General features: G+C 49.8%; 1 protein-coding gene across 1 annotated transcript; it reads right to left on the reverse strand.

Annotated features, from left to right (window-relative positions):
* Nucleotides 1-2,218: 2,218 nt before the first annotated feature.
* On the reverse strand, nt 2,219-2,467 carry BP5553_01175 (uncharacterized protein; the record flags this gene model as incomplete). The annotated part of the gene is made up of 1 exon (XM_032009798.1): nt 2,219-2,467. The coding sequence occupies one exon, from the start codon at nt 2,465-2,467 to the stop codon at nt 2,219-2,221; it is 249 nt and encodes an 82-aa protein (XP_031873852.1).
* Between the last annotated feature and the right edge of the window lie 12,451 nt (nt 2,468-14,918).

Below are 14,918 nucleotides of genomic sequence, written 5' to 3' on the forward strand. Positions count from 1 at the left end.
CCCCCCCCGAGGAGTCCGAGATCACTGAGGTCCGCCCCCGGACAGGCTGCCAGGAACCGATCCCAAGTGCCAATACGGAGGACGGAGCATCTGCCAGTTTTTGTTCTTTCTGATGTAGTCTGCAGGAATCCCTCCGAAAGCTCCTAACTTCCTAACCTCCTAGCGAGGTGGGTTTGTTTGTTGATCAGCGCTGTTCCTGCAGCAAGAGTGGTGCAAAAGATGACGGCCCACATATCATCAACGGCTTTCAGTTACGACGAAGTAGGAAGTACAGGATACGTTGTACGTTGTACGAAGTAGGAAGTACAGTGCTTGGTACGGCATAATAATATTATGCTTTGACAAAGGAGCGGCAGGCAGCCCCACACTCCAACAAACTCGGTATTATTACTGTACTGCACCTTGACTTGGTACGGAGTATCCGAAGAGAGATGCTCGGTTTGATGGCGATACCAGCTCTCGTACGGGATGTCCCGTGCGAAGTACGAAGTACAGTAGTCCTCCCGTCTTGCGTTCCCAACACCGATGTTTCGGATCGATTTGTGGAAATGAATCGCCCATGGGGTGTCGTAATCCCGCCAGCCATAAATACTCACACCCGCATAGCATGTCTCTGGACACACTGACGGTCGGATACGGAGGTACTGCACTTCGTACCTACGCTGGCAACGCCTCCCCAACGTGGGCTCTATTCTAAGTTGCATGGTGTTTTCTTCGTTAGTCATGTTCCACCCATTGTGCCCCTTTTCCCATCTTGGTTTGTGCGTTACGAGTCCGTGTGTCAATTATCTCATGCTGGCTCTTCTCGTTACCAGGGCAGCGATATGAAGGGTTGAAACGCGGACGAAACTGTAGAGGTTCGTTAGGGCTCCTAATGGACCGGATGTTTGTCCTCATCTAGAGCCGGCCACTCAGAAAGTCGTTCGTCCGCCAACATCCTGCCACCACACAGACCCGCGCGCCACCAAGACGCTGAAGTTTGCTCAGGTTTCTCTCGAGTCTCTCCTCACGATTAACCTCACAAGTCCAGAGTACAAAGTAACCGAGACGGTTATTATGGATACTATACGGAGCACGTAGAACAAGTGTCGTGCATTTCCTGATCGGCGGAACACTAGAACGTCGGTGACAATAGATATTCTTTTGGTTACCTCATTCTCAGGTGCGGCACAGTCTTAGGCGCTTTACACATCTCGTTCTCAACTCAATAGAAGTCTACGCCGACTTTCCATTTCGATTCCTCCTATCTCTCTGCTGCTACCTTCCTAGGTACATCGTCTAACTTCCAATTTCCACCCTGCAGAGCGATCATGTTTGCGAGCCTTTCAGTGTTCCGCGTGCAGTTTGTGATGTGAAGCGCCTATGGTTCCATGACACATCCTGGGTTTTGATGGTTCTAGATGTTAAAGTTTGGCGGGAATGGATCCTAAACAAGTGTCAAACTCGGCTCCTTTCCCGTAGGCAGCGTCGTGTTCAACTCGATTGCTACCCATCGGTCGATTTTTGAGAGCTTTCAACTGGTTCCATCTCCTGCACTTGCTATTTCAGTCGAGATGGAGAAGCTCAACTGCATAGCCTAAATACGAACCGTTCAGAGGTCTTGCGTGGAAGGTGCGAACCGTGCCCGCGGACGGCTGCAAGGCTCTATTTCTCAGCCTCGGGGTGTTCGTCTTGCGCTCTTCGAGGATGGTTAGCTACCTAGGTACTTTTCACTTGTTCGTCTTATTTCAACGGACTACCAACCAATGCCGACTTCAACGAGGGCTTTGAGCGCGAAAAGCGACTTAAGCATCACTATAACGACCGAATAGCTACAATTTGTCAAGCCAACATGTATCATTCCGCTCTTGAATAGTCTCTCTCCCCACACTCTCAAGACACCATGATGCACACCAAGTATGGTCGATGTAACCTGAACGGCAGCCATGCAAGCTACCGGGAACTAGCCGGAACAAACATGAGGCCTACTTGGATCCCCCCACGTTGGACTTTTGGTAGACGTTTACAAATCTAAAACTAATCGTGATGGTCTAGCTAGGTATCGACGGCGTATTTCGTACAGCTGACAGCAAAGATACGGTTCTCTTCGACTATCTGACAGGCGCGGCAAATGTCCAAGCGTTCGGCTCTTTCGGCGCTCGGATCTTTATTTTGACATAATACCGTTGCCGGCGCGGGGCAGAATCAAGCACAGTCCATCCGTCATCAACTCGATGTATCAGCGCTGACCTATCCCCTGCGGACGAGGTATTCCACGTACTCTGCGCTGAACTGCAAAGTATAGGAGAGCCGCCTTGGTGTTGTCGTTGGCAGAAAAGGCTGATCTCTCCACGTCCCATTCGAAGCTCGTTCGCAGCATCTCATGATCGACACTACACACAGCGGCAGCGGCAGCTGCAGCAGAAGCATTCAAGCAGCTGTGGGCCGGAATCATCGAGGTATCATGGCCATAGTGGCATACTGGCATACTGACATAAGGTACCTACTGTACGCTCCCCACATACCCAAAGAGTGAGGGACCTGGTTGAGCTCACGATGGGGTCTTCTTTGCAACAGTTCATGCGGTCTCAAAGCATGCTCTGCAATGCTACTGCACACTCCATACCTCCATACGGCATCTGGTCGCCGTTCAGAAGAAACCCGGGTAGGGAGGATATGCGTGTGCACAGGCGCTGCACAAATCCTGGATTAAGAAACATGCCCTGGACGACCATCGGCGTTTCTGGCAACCATGCCGCGATCCCTCGAGCATGCTTCTGCAAGCGGGTGGCAGCCAGTCCGGAAGCAGCCTCTCAGGGTTTTCCTGTTTCCAGGGCCCCGGCCCGCGTGTGACATCCAACACCACTATCGCGCATCCAGAAGACCGGGGAAGAGGGAAGGGGACCTGGCCCTGCTGATGTCGATCAGGGATATGACTAGCATCAGGGGGAGCCGTCTGCCCTGTGGCGGCTGCAGCTCCATGGGCCATGGTCAGGGCCTGGCTAAACAGCTTAGACTTAAGCCTCTGTGCGAAACACTTATCACAGCGTAGTATACCAAGGTACTTGTTCTTATCGCGGTTTTCCTCTCCGCTGCCGGCCCGGCTGGGGACAATGGGGACAATGGTGAGGGAGCTTCTTGGTGCACTTTGTATAGTTATTCAAGTATGATTAACGCAGGCGCCAGGATCCAAGCACGGTACTTCGGAGTACGTACCTCTTGTATCTACTGCGTATTTGCGTACTGTACAGTGACGGCAGATGCGCACCCTCCCCCTCCCCCCCACCTACTCGATATCGATATCGATATAGGAAGCCTACGATGCTACTTACTACGTAGTACGGGGCCTGAAGCGATGAGTCCTACCGCAAACTTCGCCGCTCGCCTCGCCGGTTGCTGGCCCGGATGTTTCTTCGTACCACTGAGATACCCAAGCACGGTGCTTCGTAGGCTTCGTAGGCTTCGTTTCCCAGCTCCAAATCGTCCGCGTACATACAAAGTACTCCGTAGATAGTAGATGAAGGATTTGGGTGTGGAGACAAGCATCATCACATCATATTAATCAATATCGAGTATCACATCTCATCACATCGCATCATCGGTTTTGAAGCGAAATATTTGTGGGCTATGGGGAAAGCACTTAGGGTGGGGAATCTCGAATCCTCAAGGTTTACTTTTCCCGGCAGCGTTATTTTCCTTCTCCACCGTACAGTCTATGGCAAAATCCAAAGAGCTTCCCATATTGAAACAGGTCAGCTTCTATTCGGCCGTCTATGCCTTTTTCTATCGAATCTCCGCCCAGGAAGATCCGCCCGGAAGTCCCTTCGGCAGTGGCAATCAAGGCAAGGAATATCTTGGATCTTAGTCTAGATGCCGATCGAACTATGGGTCAGATGTGCCGGCTTCCATGCCATGGCAAAAGCTCTTCCTTCCTCTGCCTTTGCGTCTTTTGCTCTGCGATTAACAGCTTCGGCCTGTTCCAACTAAGAGCGCTACGTATAGAGTTCTTGGACCAAGTGCGCTCTGGTTAATGGAAGGGTAAATCGGATTGTGATGAGCCTTTCTTTGATTGATACTTTCCGGCCTGAGACTCACCAAACAGTTACCGCGACTATATCGATTTCGGAAGATTGTTTGGCCCTAACTTTCGTGCCAGCCAACCGCGTTGATATCTGAGACAAACCAGAACGTCCAACGGGCCCTCGAGCACATCGTGAACACATCTGCCAAGCCGGTCACACAGCTGCCGCATCGTCTCGGAGAATTTCAAAAAAGCCCCTCTCCTTCGCATTTCAATTTTCCTGTCGTTCGTTTCTCATGAGGGGCCTACCAGACCTCAGGTTCCAGCACGAGTAGTGCCCCACCACGCCCCGCCCCCTTTGCCATACTTCAACAAAACCTTGAATCTGCATGCCGGGCTCGATCCTGTGCCGGTGTGTGGACGCTGTTGATTATCTATCCTTTCATAGCACGCGGCCTGGAGACACCTGTCGAGATGTGCAATAGCATGCAATCCAATATACCAACAGCTTGTTGGGCCGCGCGAACTTGCAGGTGGAAAGTCATAAGACCTTTTGCGCCGTGGGTAGATCTAGATATCTAGGCGCTGCAGGGCATTGTTCGTGATCGCACGCAGAGCCAGCGCCCCAGAGGTGGCGGAGTTGAAACTGCTCGTTGGAACCAAGTGTCTGAGAAAATAGGGGGCGAACCAACCCCTATTTCAACGATTCGGCTAGTGCTGATTTCTCTCGACCTTCGATCTGTCCGAAGTTCGGATAGAAACTCTCCCGAAAACTTCCCGACCATTTAGCAGGTCACGAGAAGACCAACTGTGCCAATGAACGAGCCAAACCCTCCGACTGCAGCCAGATGCAACGCACAAGCAGGCCGGATTTTAGTTAAAGGGCTGGAGACTCGGGGATGGGACAGCAGCGGCGCGGGCCTGGGGCTGCTGGGCCCGCAGGCCGACAGCAGAAGCCTGAGCCTGCGTCTGCGTCTGCGTCTCCGTCTGCCCGCTCGAACGATTCTACGCATTTGAACGAACGGTTCCAACTTCCCAGTCCTTCGAGTCTGCAAGTCTGTTGTAGGTCTGCAACTCTGCGACGAACGACGATCCACATCTTCCCATCGATCCCCAGAGCCATACTACATACGCACTCCGCAGCCATGTACAGTACATGTAGCAATGTACATGTACTGTACATATCCTGCGTCCATTGCCATTTCCGGCTTGCTCTCCTTATCTACACCTGGGCTCTTGCAGAATACGCTGCCTAGCTCTTGATCTCTTTGATCCATACTCCAGCGAACTGTGCACTGCTTTGGGACTTGGAGAGCCCTGGCTTGCAGACACCGTGCTTCTTCGTAGATATATACGGGCGGGATGGGGAAAGCCTCCACATTACTGTGCATCACTCAGCACTCAGCGCTCACTCACACAACTCCAGACGATGCAAAGAGAAGCGGATGGAACGGGGTACGTGCTGCCTTGCATTGCAGTTTGCAGAGCGCCCACAGGTGACTTGCGGGCCATTCTCACGAACTCTCCATCGACTCAACTCTGGATGCGATCTTGCTTGCGTGCCCAATCCCAATCGTGGAATTGGCTGGGACAATGTATCTCCCAAGTACTTGGTAACAGGTTGGTCGAGCCTATTTCCATCGCCATTGGGCCATGATGTAATAGTTGACGTTCATTATGTTTGGAATAGAAAACGGGAACGGGAACGGCGGCGGGGACTATGGGCCTCTCTATCCGTGTCTTACATTCCCATATCAAAACTCAATGCACACTATTTATTGGGTGCATTTTTTCCATCTGGGATTTTCCATTGGCTGAGGCCTCGCCCTATTCCGACTTTTCCCAGTTGCTCTCCTGTGTTGAATAGAAATATTGAGTGGCGGTGAGTGGCGGTGAATGGCTTCCCAGTTGGAGGTATATCAGATCCTGGGGGGTATAACAGACCCTTGGGCGCGGAACAACGTTTTCTCGAGGCCTCACTCCGTCTGCAGCCGGGCACGAACAGAACACGTCGAAGTTTGGTAACGAGGGGATTTCTATATTGGCCTTTTGTTCACCGCCACGAGCTTCTTCAATCAGAACTTCATATTCTGCAGCTTTGCCCCTCCTGCTCTTGCGACTTGAGCTCGTTCTCCAGGCTACGAGCTTGCGCTCTCTCCCACCCCCCCCGCGTTTCGCCCTCTTCTAGCGGTGCGTGCATTTATGAGACGGCCTTTTGTATCCTTTGAAGGAAGGATATTCAGAAACTGAACCACCGTCCAAGGCCGCGGCGGCGAATGGCAAGCCTCGAGGATGCTGCCACGGACGGCAGAGTAGCATGTAGCAGCGCCGACGGGCCTGCGCGTACGTAGTTCACGGATGTATGTATGCCATTTGTATGGATTTCGTACATACAATACTTCCATAGCGTACATTATTCTGCAACACGCAACACGCAACACGCAACGTGCTTTGCAGCACGCCCTCCGCCACGCACCAACCAGACCACGAATATACCACGAACAGACTCTCTAGCTTAGGTACCTAGGTATTGTACCATTACGCACACGCCGCGCCGCGCAGCACATACCCGCCCTATGTAAGTACCTGTACTGTACTTTCTTACTACTCCTCGGACACGGCACGGCTGATATTCGCTCTCCTGCCACCGCCACCACTCACATGTAATGTGTCTGCCCGGATCACCCTCTGCTCTTCTGTTTCCACGTTGGTGCTAGGTTTCCCCGCATTCGTCTCTGAAGCGCAGAGCTTGCTGGGCTACTTGGCGTTTGGGAATAGTGGCGTGTCCAGCTGTGGTCTCCTCGCAAGTGGTGCTTCCGAGGTTTCCTCTTTGAGCAATATGGATGAGCTGCTTCCTACGTCTCTGCTACTGGAGGCACAGTATGTATGTTGATATGGCGATGTATGTACTGGGTAGGATGGTCTTCTGACACGGTGTTGACAACTGGCGAATATGCATATAAAAGGGGGAAGGGTCAAGTGATGTTGACAAGTTTTCTCGCCCTTTCTTGATTTCCTCGATTCTTGATTTCTCTCGCTTGGCGAGGGCGAAGATGAGTCCGTGGCATCCGGTGCCTTCTTTGGTGAGACTTTGGCGAGTTGAAAGCTGTCACGGGTTTACTTACCCCTTTTATTTGCATTGCTGAGTAATCCTGTTGCGTGACTGGCTTTCAGAAGGAGGGAATGGGAGAGAGAATTTGAATTATGACTTATGATTTTCGTATTCTGCTGTCAATATGTTTTTTACTCGATCGTTGCTGGTGCTAGTAGCGCTATCATTACACTCTTGAATTGATCCTCTTGAGTTGTTTTCCTGTATATTCAGTCCAGACTCTGGTGGCTTCCAATTTGCGGAGATATGTGTTTCAGGAAACAGGTACCTCTGCCATATCTGCCCGACTTACTCAGGTACGTGCCTCGTTTTTTTCTCCGTCTCGTTAAGTTTCACTTCACGTCTTACGTGCTACGTGCTGATCGTACGTTCTTTGCAGTGAGGGTTATGCGCTGCAGGAGAGTACTTCCCATACAGCTCGCAGATCTTCTCCGAGCAAACCTCTAGCTGAATCATATCCTAAGTCCTACGTGTTGCACCAAAAGTGTTACTTCACGCTGTCGTCACATCTTGCCCCTAATACATGAGCATGAACATGTACTCCGTACGAAATACCTCGGTACAGTATATAGGCCCTATTCAGCTCCCACTTCCCTCCACCAAGTTTGGCTCCCCAGGGACACGCCAGACAGAGATAAGCACCATCAAGCGAAACAAGCCGCATAGCTTTCTGCGTGATCGAGACACCGGTGAAGGGAGAAGTGAGACATGCAGACCAGTCCGCCGCCGTGGGCTAGGAACCACGTTTCTCGGATCAACAACTCTCTCGCACCTGCCAAACTGGTGCCTTGTACCTGGCACAAGTCGCTCGAACCTTGTTCCTAGGACGGACGGAGCAAAAGTATTTCCCTTGTGCCTCGTAGATAGCTTCATTTTTATTCCCGCTCCGGTTGACGGAACGTCAACTACACCTTGCGGTGGGGAAGAGGTAGAGCAGCGGCTCGGTCAGAAAGGCAGGAAAGAGAACAGCGCAGCACGTACCAGCAAGTGGACAAAATCTGCCCCTCTTCTACTATTTCATTACACTATTTGCTGACGTTTTAGAGGCATGATCGGCCTCGCTTGCACAGCAGCAGTCATGCGCTAGTACGTACGGTATCGCCGTTCTAGGTGCTGATCTGGAGCCTAGCTAAAGCCTAGCTGCGTGGGCGGGGCCGGGATTTCGGTGTGCTAAAGACTAGAAGTTACGACTAGAAAACGGCTAGAAAGACGGAGGTTTTGAGGGCCGTTTAGCATTTATGCATGTCTCGAGAGCCCGTCACTTACCGCTTCAGTGACTAGTCGGACGAGTGGGGAGAATTGGTTGGTGTCAAAACAGCAGGTAATAAATGCCCCGAAAGAGGCACTCGGAGGCGATTCCACGAAAAGAAGAGGCTGGATTTCTGCGCCGAAGCAGCCATAAGTTGGAATTGGAGTTGGATGAGTATAGAGTGTGGGGTTGTGCTACGGGAGAGCCAACACCTGCACCGTGAAAGCTGGGACAGGCGGGAGATGTGCTGCGGTACCAGCTCATATGCTATATCCCATATTGCCTGTTGTTATGTGATACCCCCAAAATGATGTCTAATCTATTCTTAATCCACGTGGTAGGTGGATCCCTGAAGCTTCGCCGCCGCCAACAGCAATATCGTGAGGCTGGGCCGGAGAAACCACCGCGGATGTTGGATGTTTCTGACACAACGGAGTTGTCAGACCTGAAGGGATCATGGTTCACATGCTAGAAGTGTTAGTGCGCCCAATGTCTCAGTCCCACACGGCACAATAATTGTCCTCAGTGCCTGTCCTTGTCCTTAGACTAATAAGTAATAGAAATTAAATAGAAATAATATAAATATAAATACGAAAAATCGCCATTGGCCAAGGCTATCGGTGCTAGTACCGAGCTGGCGTTTTGCCAAGTAACAAAACCACGGACTCCTGGAAGGCTCAAAGTTTCCCCGCCTCACGCCTCCTAAACCGATATAGATTAGATCCCATCACCAGCAGCCAGCTGTGCGCACAGATGGAGGGAGTGGGCGGTTTGAATTTGAAGCGTTCGACCGATCAGATCCTGTACAGAATAAGTGCTTGATTTGAGGCGTTTGATAACCCGACTGAAATCTGATTGTCGGCAGCCTTGTTTTCTGACAGCAACTACAGAGTACGAGGTCGTATGTGGGACTTGTTATGACGACCTCGCCCTAAATTACCGCTTTTGCTCGGGACTTCAGGTGGCAAACCGTTACCAACAAACATGAAGATAAAAGAGGGTCGCCATGGAAGGCAAAGCCACTCTTCTAGAACGATGCACGAATATCCTCTTGTCTTACTTCCTGCTTTTAGAATTCCCAACGCACATGATAATGTGGCTCTGATGACCACTTCGTCCCTCGTGGGATTGGTATTCCAAAGCGGGGGAGATATGTGGCTGCATTAGAGCTGTGGGCCTTCACTTGTACTCCGTAACAATGTTTTTGAAGAAAGCTGATAGATCATAGAGGTCATCCCGCTGTACCCCTGGATCCTAGTTAGCATATCTCACTCGCGACCCGGCCAATGATGATAGAACGCGGCGAGGGAGAGTGAGGCAGACCAAACTAGTTCCGTCAAGTACCTGACCATGTTATAATGCCGGAGGCCGGTTGGTATCTGCAGTGGCTGAAACACATCTCGCTCCCAGAGCGAGCTGAACCGCGCAGACCAGGACTTTCCGGCGGCGCTGGGAGACCCCTACTGTAGATAGAGAGCTCAAGATAAGGCGCGGACGACTGGGACTCCTCGTACTGTACCACCACCCCCCTGGGGCCTGGAGCACCAAGCCAGCGGATTCACCATACCATATCTTCAAGGGAACAGCAATAGCCATATAGCAGGTGGCGAGTAATAAGAGTGCGATTCGATAGTGCGTGCGGCTCTTCTATTGAATGCTATATCCAGGAATCCCCAGCTGCCTCCTTGGATGTCGAAGCCGAACCTGGGATGAGCTGTCGTCGGAGACGAGCAGAGCCGAGTTCAATTTCGACTTGACACCGCAATTTCAAACCCTGCGTCGCCACGTGTGGCGATCAGCCTGGGCGATCAAGCATGGAGTTTGTTGTGTGGGGTCGACGACAGGAATTGCATCTTCTACGCAGTACGTCCGTATGTTTCTGTGACGTGTTATTCGGCAACAATAATGCCGCGGGGAGTCCGCACCGAGGAGAATACCTGTGCGGTCCCAACTAATAAAAGATACAGATACAAGTAAGTACATGGGTCCAAGTACCCAAGGTACGTCTCTTCTTGCCAATATTCGCAGGGCCGCAGGTGAAACTGGCAGGCCGATGGGATTGGTTTGCCCGGTCGCTGACTCGACGAAACACAGCTGCAGGAGCACAAAATATGCCTCCGGGTCGCTCGTCCAGCCCCCCGGCCGGACTAGAAGGCGGACAGAAGCAGCATGGAAGTTTCCCAATCACACTCTACACCGCTGATCCCGTCCAAAAACTGCCTTTCGCGGGGCATTTTGATGGTATTGCCCTGTCCAGAGCGCTGAGGTGCTGCAGGTCTTGTTATTGCAGTCGCTCGGTATATGTTGCCCATCTGCCGCAGGGAATTGACTTTCTAGCCACCTGATCACTGATGAGAGGTGAATGCAAGCCATATGCCGAACTAGTCCTGTGCATCTGGGGGCGGTGAGGTTGAGTGGTGTTGATCGGTCAGGTTTTCGCTGGACGTGTCTGAGCAATCTTCGTACACCTCAACGAATGATGAGCCTTTTCTTTCAACGGATAATAGATTCCGAGATTTCACTGCATCATGCAGGAACGTCATGGTCCTCGGACTGTTAACCCCGCATGTGTGGAGGTTGAAGAAGGTGTCCTTCGAGGCTTGATTCCTTTGGTGTCGCAGTTTCAACCTCTATTATCGTACCGATTATATAATCTTTAACGCTTTTGGCTATGCCTCACTTGAATGCCCAATACACTGCATTTCCTAAACGCGCCTCGTCACATGGACAAATACAGTGATGATCTTGACATTAATTAAAAAAATTGTACTGAGTATCCACATGTGTTCAACTATATAAATGCATCTAGAGGAAGTCCTCCCACGGCAGACGCACTGCATACAAACATCAGAAGCAAGGCTTCAAGGGGATTAAAGTCATCAAGCATGTTTCCATATTTTCCATACCCAGATGTTTACTAGTAGTAAATTGCCTCTTTTTGAGGATCTCTTAATATTTAGTAGCCGTTAATCTAACTTTGCTTCCAGTTGCATTTTGTCATCGGATGTTCCAGTAGAGAAAGTATGACAAGTCTTATACAATAATAATATTGAAAACAACTGCTAAGTAGCAGTTAGCAGCGGCTTCCTTCGTTGCATTTTTCAAAAAGGAGGTGTGTCAGAGCAGTGGAGTAGACCCCAACCTCAACCCTTTCTTTTGAATGACCCGAAGTTTTAGAATCTTCGACAGACGAATTATCCAGTGCGAATCGCTGTAAAGTCACCGATCTCAAAGTCTGAGGCATCTGTACGAGTTGATTGTCATCGAAAAGTGATAACGCTCATAGCAGTAAAGTCTTTCTCCTTTGTCAGGTTAGAGGTTCGTCGTGGACCTCCCAAATTAGATACGAGAGCACCGCTAGTCATGGCGAATTATTGACCTTTTTCAGATTGCTAAAACTGATCAGAATACTACTCTGGCCCGGGATTTTCTTCCCGTCGGGATATGATGAAACTCAGTAACATGGAATCTCTCAAATTGGGTTTGGAACAAATCCACCTTAATATAAGTTTTATTTTGCGGGATTGTGCCAAACACCAATGGAGAATTGGCGAGCCTCTATCGTACGATAGCAGTGATTCCAAAGGGTCACGGCCCCGTGGCCAGCTTCAATCATACAACCCAATATCGTCGTAGTTGGACGAGATAACCAGCCATTGCGCCGCCGCGAACAGTTTCCCAATTTCAAAATGTTGATCACCTATTCCTAACCCCTTATGGACTCGCTTGACTGATTGAATCAGGGGTTGTTTATAATATTCATCCACCATTAGGCAACCCCTAAAGTTCTCACAGTTACTAGTATCTCGATTTTACTAATCATGGTGTGAAATCCTGATGTGGCAGTGATAACCATGGCCGCCAATAACTCATTTCCCACGGACGGAAAGACGCACCGGACAGGATGACTTTCTACATGAAGCTCCCTTGCGCCTGTTGGAAACTCTGTATGTGTATAGTTACATTCGCCCATACTAAAATCCCGTTTGGAAATACCTCGACTACAACCCGTTTGAGAGTATGATAGCCGACCTCCTGACTCGATCAGGAATGGCATGCTAGCTAGGTAATATCAGGTTCTTCGCCAAGTATACAACTCTGGAAGACAAAGGGCCATGGCTTTGTGACAACTCATCTTGGTTTACTTCCACATGGGGAGGGTCATGGATATTAACTAAAACAAATTCCGGTAAGTGTTCCAGCCCCTGTATCATATTTCGGGCATTATGAGGTTGATTTTTTTGCCAACTAGTATACCACATGCTTTTCTCCAGGTCTTGCAAGGTTTATTTCTAGTTGATGAGATCCTGCCTTCTTGTAGTATCATGACACTATCACGTCGAAGCATGGTCTCAGGTAGTTGAACTTCCCCAGTGCATTAGAAGACCTATCTGAATCATCATCGAGAGACAGTTCTTATTCGCCCTCCTACGTGGCTTGTGGATGTCTAAAAATAAAAAGCTAGATGTTACGAGCGGAATTGTTGCCATATTTACCGCCGGCAAGGTAGAGTACAATAAAACCGGGAGAAGCTCGGCCTAGAATTGAAGAAAAACGGTATCAACGCAAATATTAGGCCAAAGTAACCAGCCTAGAGGCACAAGGGGCTCTGAGCGTATTATTGAGGAGGGCCACAAGGAGACTATTCGAATAATTGTATACGTGCCCGAATGGGAAGCAGTTTACTATCCAGCAAATTCCAATTATTTGATTCCAAAAACCACGCAAATGTCTACCGTACAGAGTCCAAGGATCCGTTGTCCATCGAATCTAGGTCCGGTCCTACTGAGGTGGCGGGCGATCGATAGTTTTGGATTGTGAAAACTAGTGAATTTGTCAGTCGGCAGCCAAGACGTTGTATACCCGAGAAACCGGAAGCGTTTTCATTGGGCCTCGTCGAGTGCCAGTACGGCTCCTCAGCTTCCTTCGTCCCATATCCTACGATAGGGTGCCACTTACATGAAACTCCCGTTCATGAGGGGCGAAGGACCGCTCAAATTAGAAAATATTGCAAGCCCATCGAATGTGCCGTGTCAAATATACGACAATAATGCCAACCCCTCCTCATCACCAACTTTCCGCTAGAAGCGAGATCACCCCTAGCAAAGAGGGGAAGTCCAGACTCCAGACAGAAACCCTTTTCCTGGAGAGTATGATATGAGGGGTTATCCCTGGACAAACAGCGCGGAGTAGTCGCTACGAGGCTTTTGTTGGTACCCTGCACCCCAGCCGTAACGGCCGGCCCATTCCTCCCAGGGGGCCACGATCCCAAGACCACGTCCCCAGGTTGGATGCCCCGTAGAACCATTAAATGGATATGTAGGAACTTGGAGGGCGCTGCATGAACCAAAGGGAATGTGAAATATGAGAGCTGCTCGGCGTTGTTCTCATGCTACGGTAACTATACCGTGCAATAACACAGTAGTTGCGTAGCAGTGGAGCGTCGTACTGGAGTACTCTCCAGTAGTGATCCTCTGTCATTTCACTGTTGGAGGGCATATACTGGTACCACATATACCGATACATCGCCTCGTCCAGCGTTTCATGCCAATCAATGTCTAATCCAGCTCCCCAGCTACCTCCCCGGGACTGACAAGGCATTGCCAAAGGTTGAAACGCAAACGGGGTCGCTGGACCGCGTCGGCGTTGAGATAAGAAAAGAAAAAACACTTTGCTTTGACCGAATACTGGGGGTATCCACGGCCGGGCTTCTCGGTCGCTAGTCTGTCATCAACAACAATATCAGAGCTATTATTATTGCTCAACGCGGTTTTAGCGTCCGTTACTGCATCCTCTGATTTCCGTTGGCGCATAAGCCTCCAATTTCCAACTGCAATAATGACTTGCGTAAGCACAGAAGATCCATCCTCTGCATGCCTACGGAGTAGGTATGCATTCGAATTTGCGGGATGGTGGGGGTTCGTACCTGTTTATCACATGCGCCACGTCCACCGAAGACCCTGTTCTTAATGCTTCGAGGTTATAGATATTTGAATATCATATTACTGACAGGGTTGACGCGTGGATTCCTCGGGATGAGGCGGAGATTCTTGGTCTGAGCTGAGGTGGGATTGTGTTTGTTTTGGTGAGAATTTGGGATTTGGATCCTCGAATTAATATGCTTGGCGGTCGTCCTGGCCCGACATCCGATCACCTGACCGGCCTCCCTTTGGAATGAGTGTTTGCTACCTAATACCGCAATACCTAGGGTGATATTTGGAAGTGGCCGCATGTTTATCCGTCGAGTAATTGTATTTCACTTCCCACAATTGAAATAATTTGTGAAATAGCTCATATTATTTTATATACTACTATCAGTTGTGTCTAGATAACATAGGGTTCGCAATATCACAGAAAGCACCCTTATTTAGATATATTATTTAATTAAAGTCACATATATGTATTGACTTTTACCATGGCCATATGTATTGCTATAGGCCACAACTAACTTGGAAAACAGGTTTGGAGAAGGAAAATTAAACCATAGATTTGATTTAACTCGGATTGAAGGACTGTCTTTGGATGATCACTACATATATGAGTTGCATCTTATATAC

The sequence above is a fragment of the Venustampulla echinocandica genome (assembly GCF_003357145.1).
Source record: "Venustampulla echinocandica strain BP 5553 chromosome Unknown scaffold_0, whole genome shotgun sequence".
NCBI lineage: Eukaryota > Fungi > Ascomycota > Leotiomycetes > Helotiales > Pleuroascaceae > Venustampulla > Venustampulla echinocandica.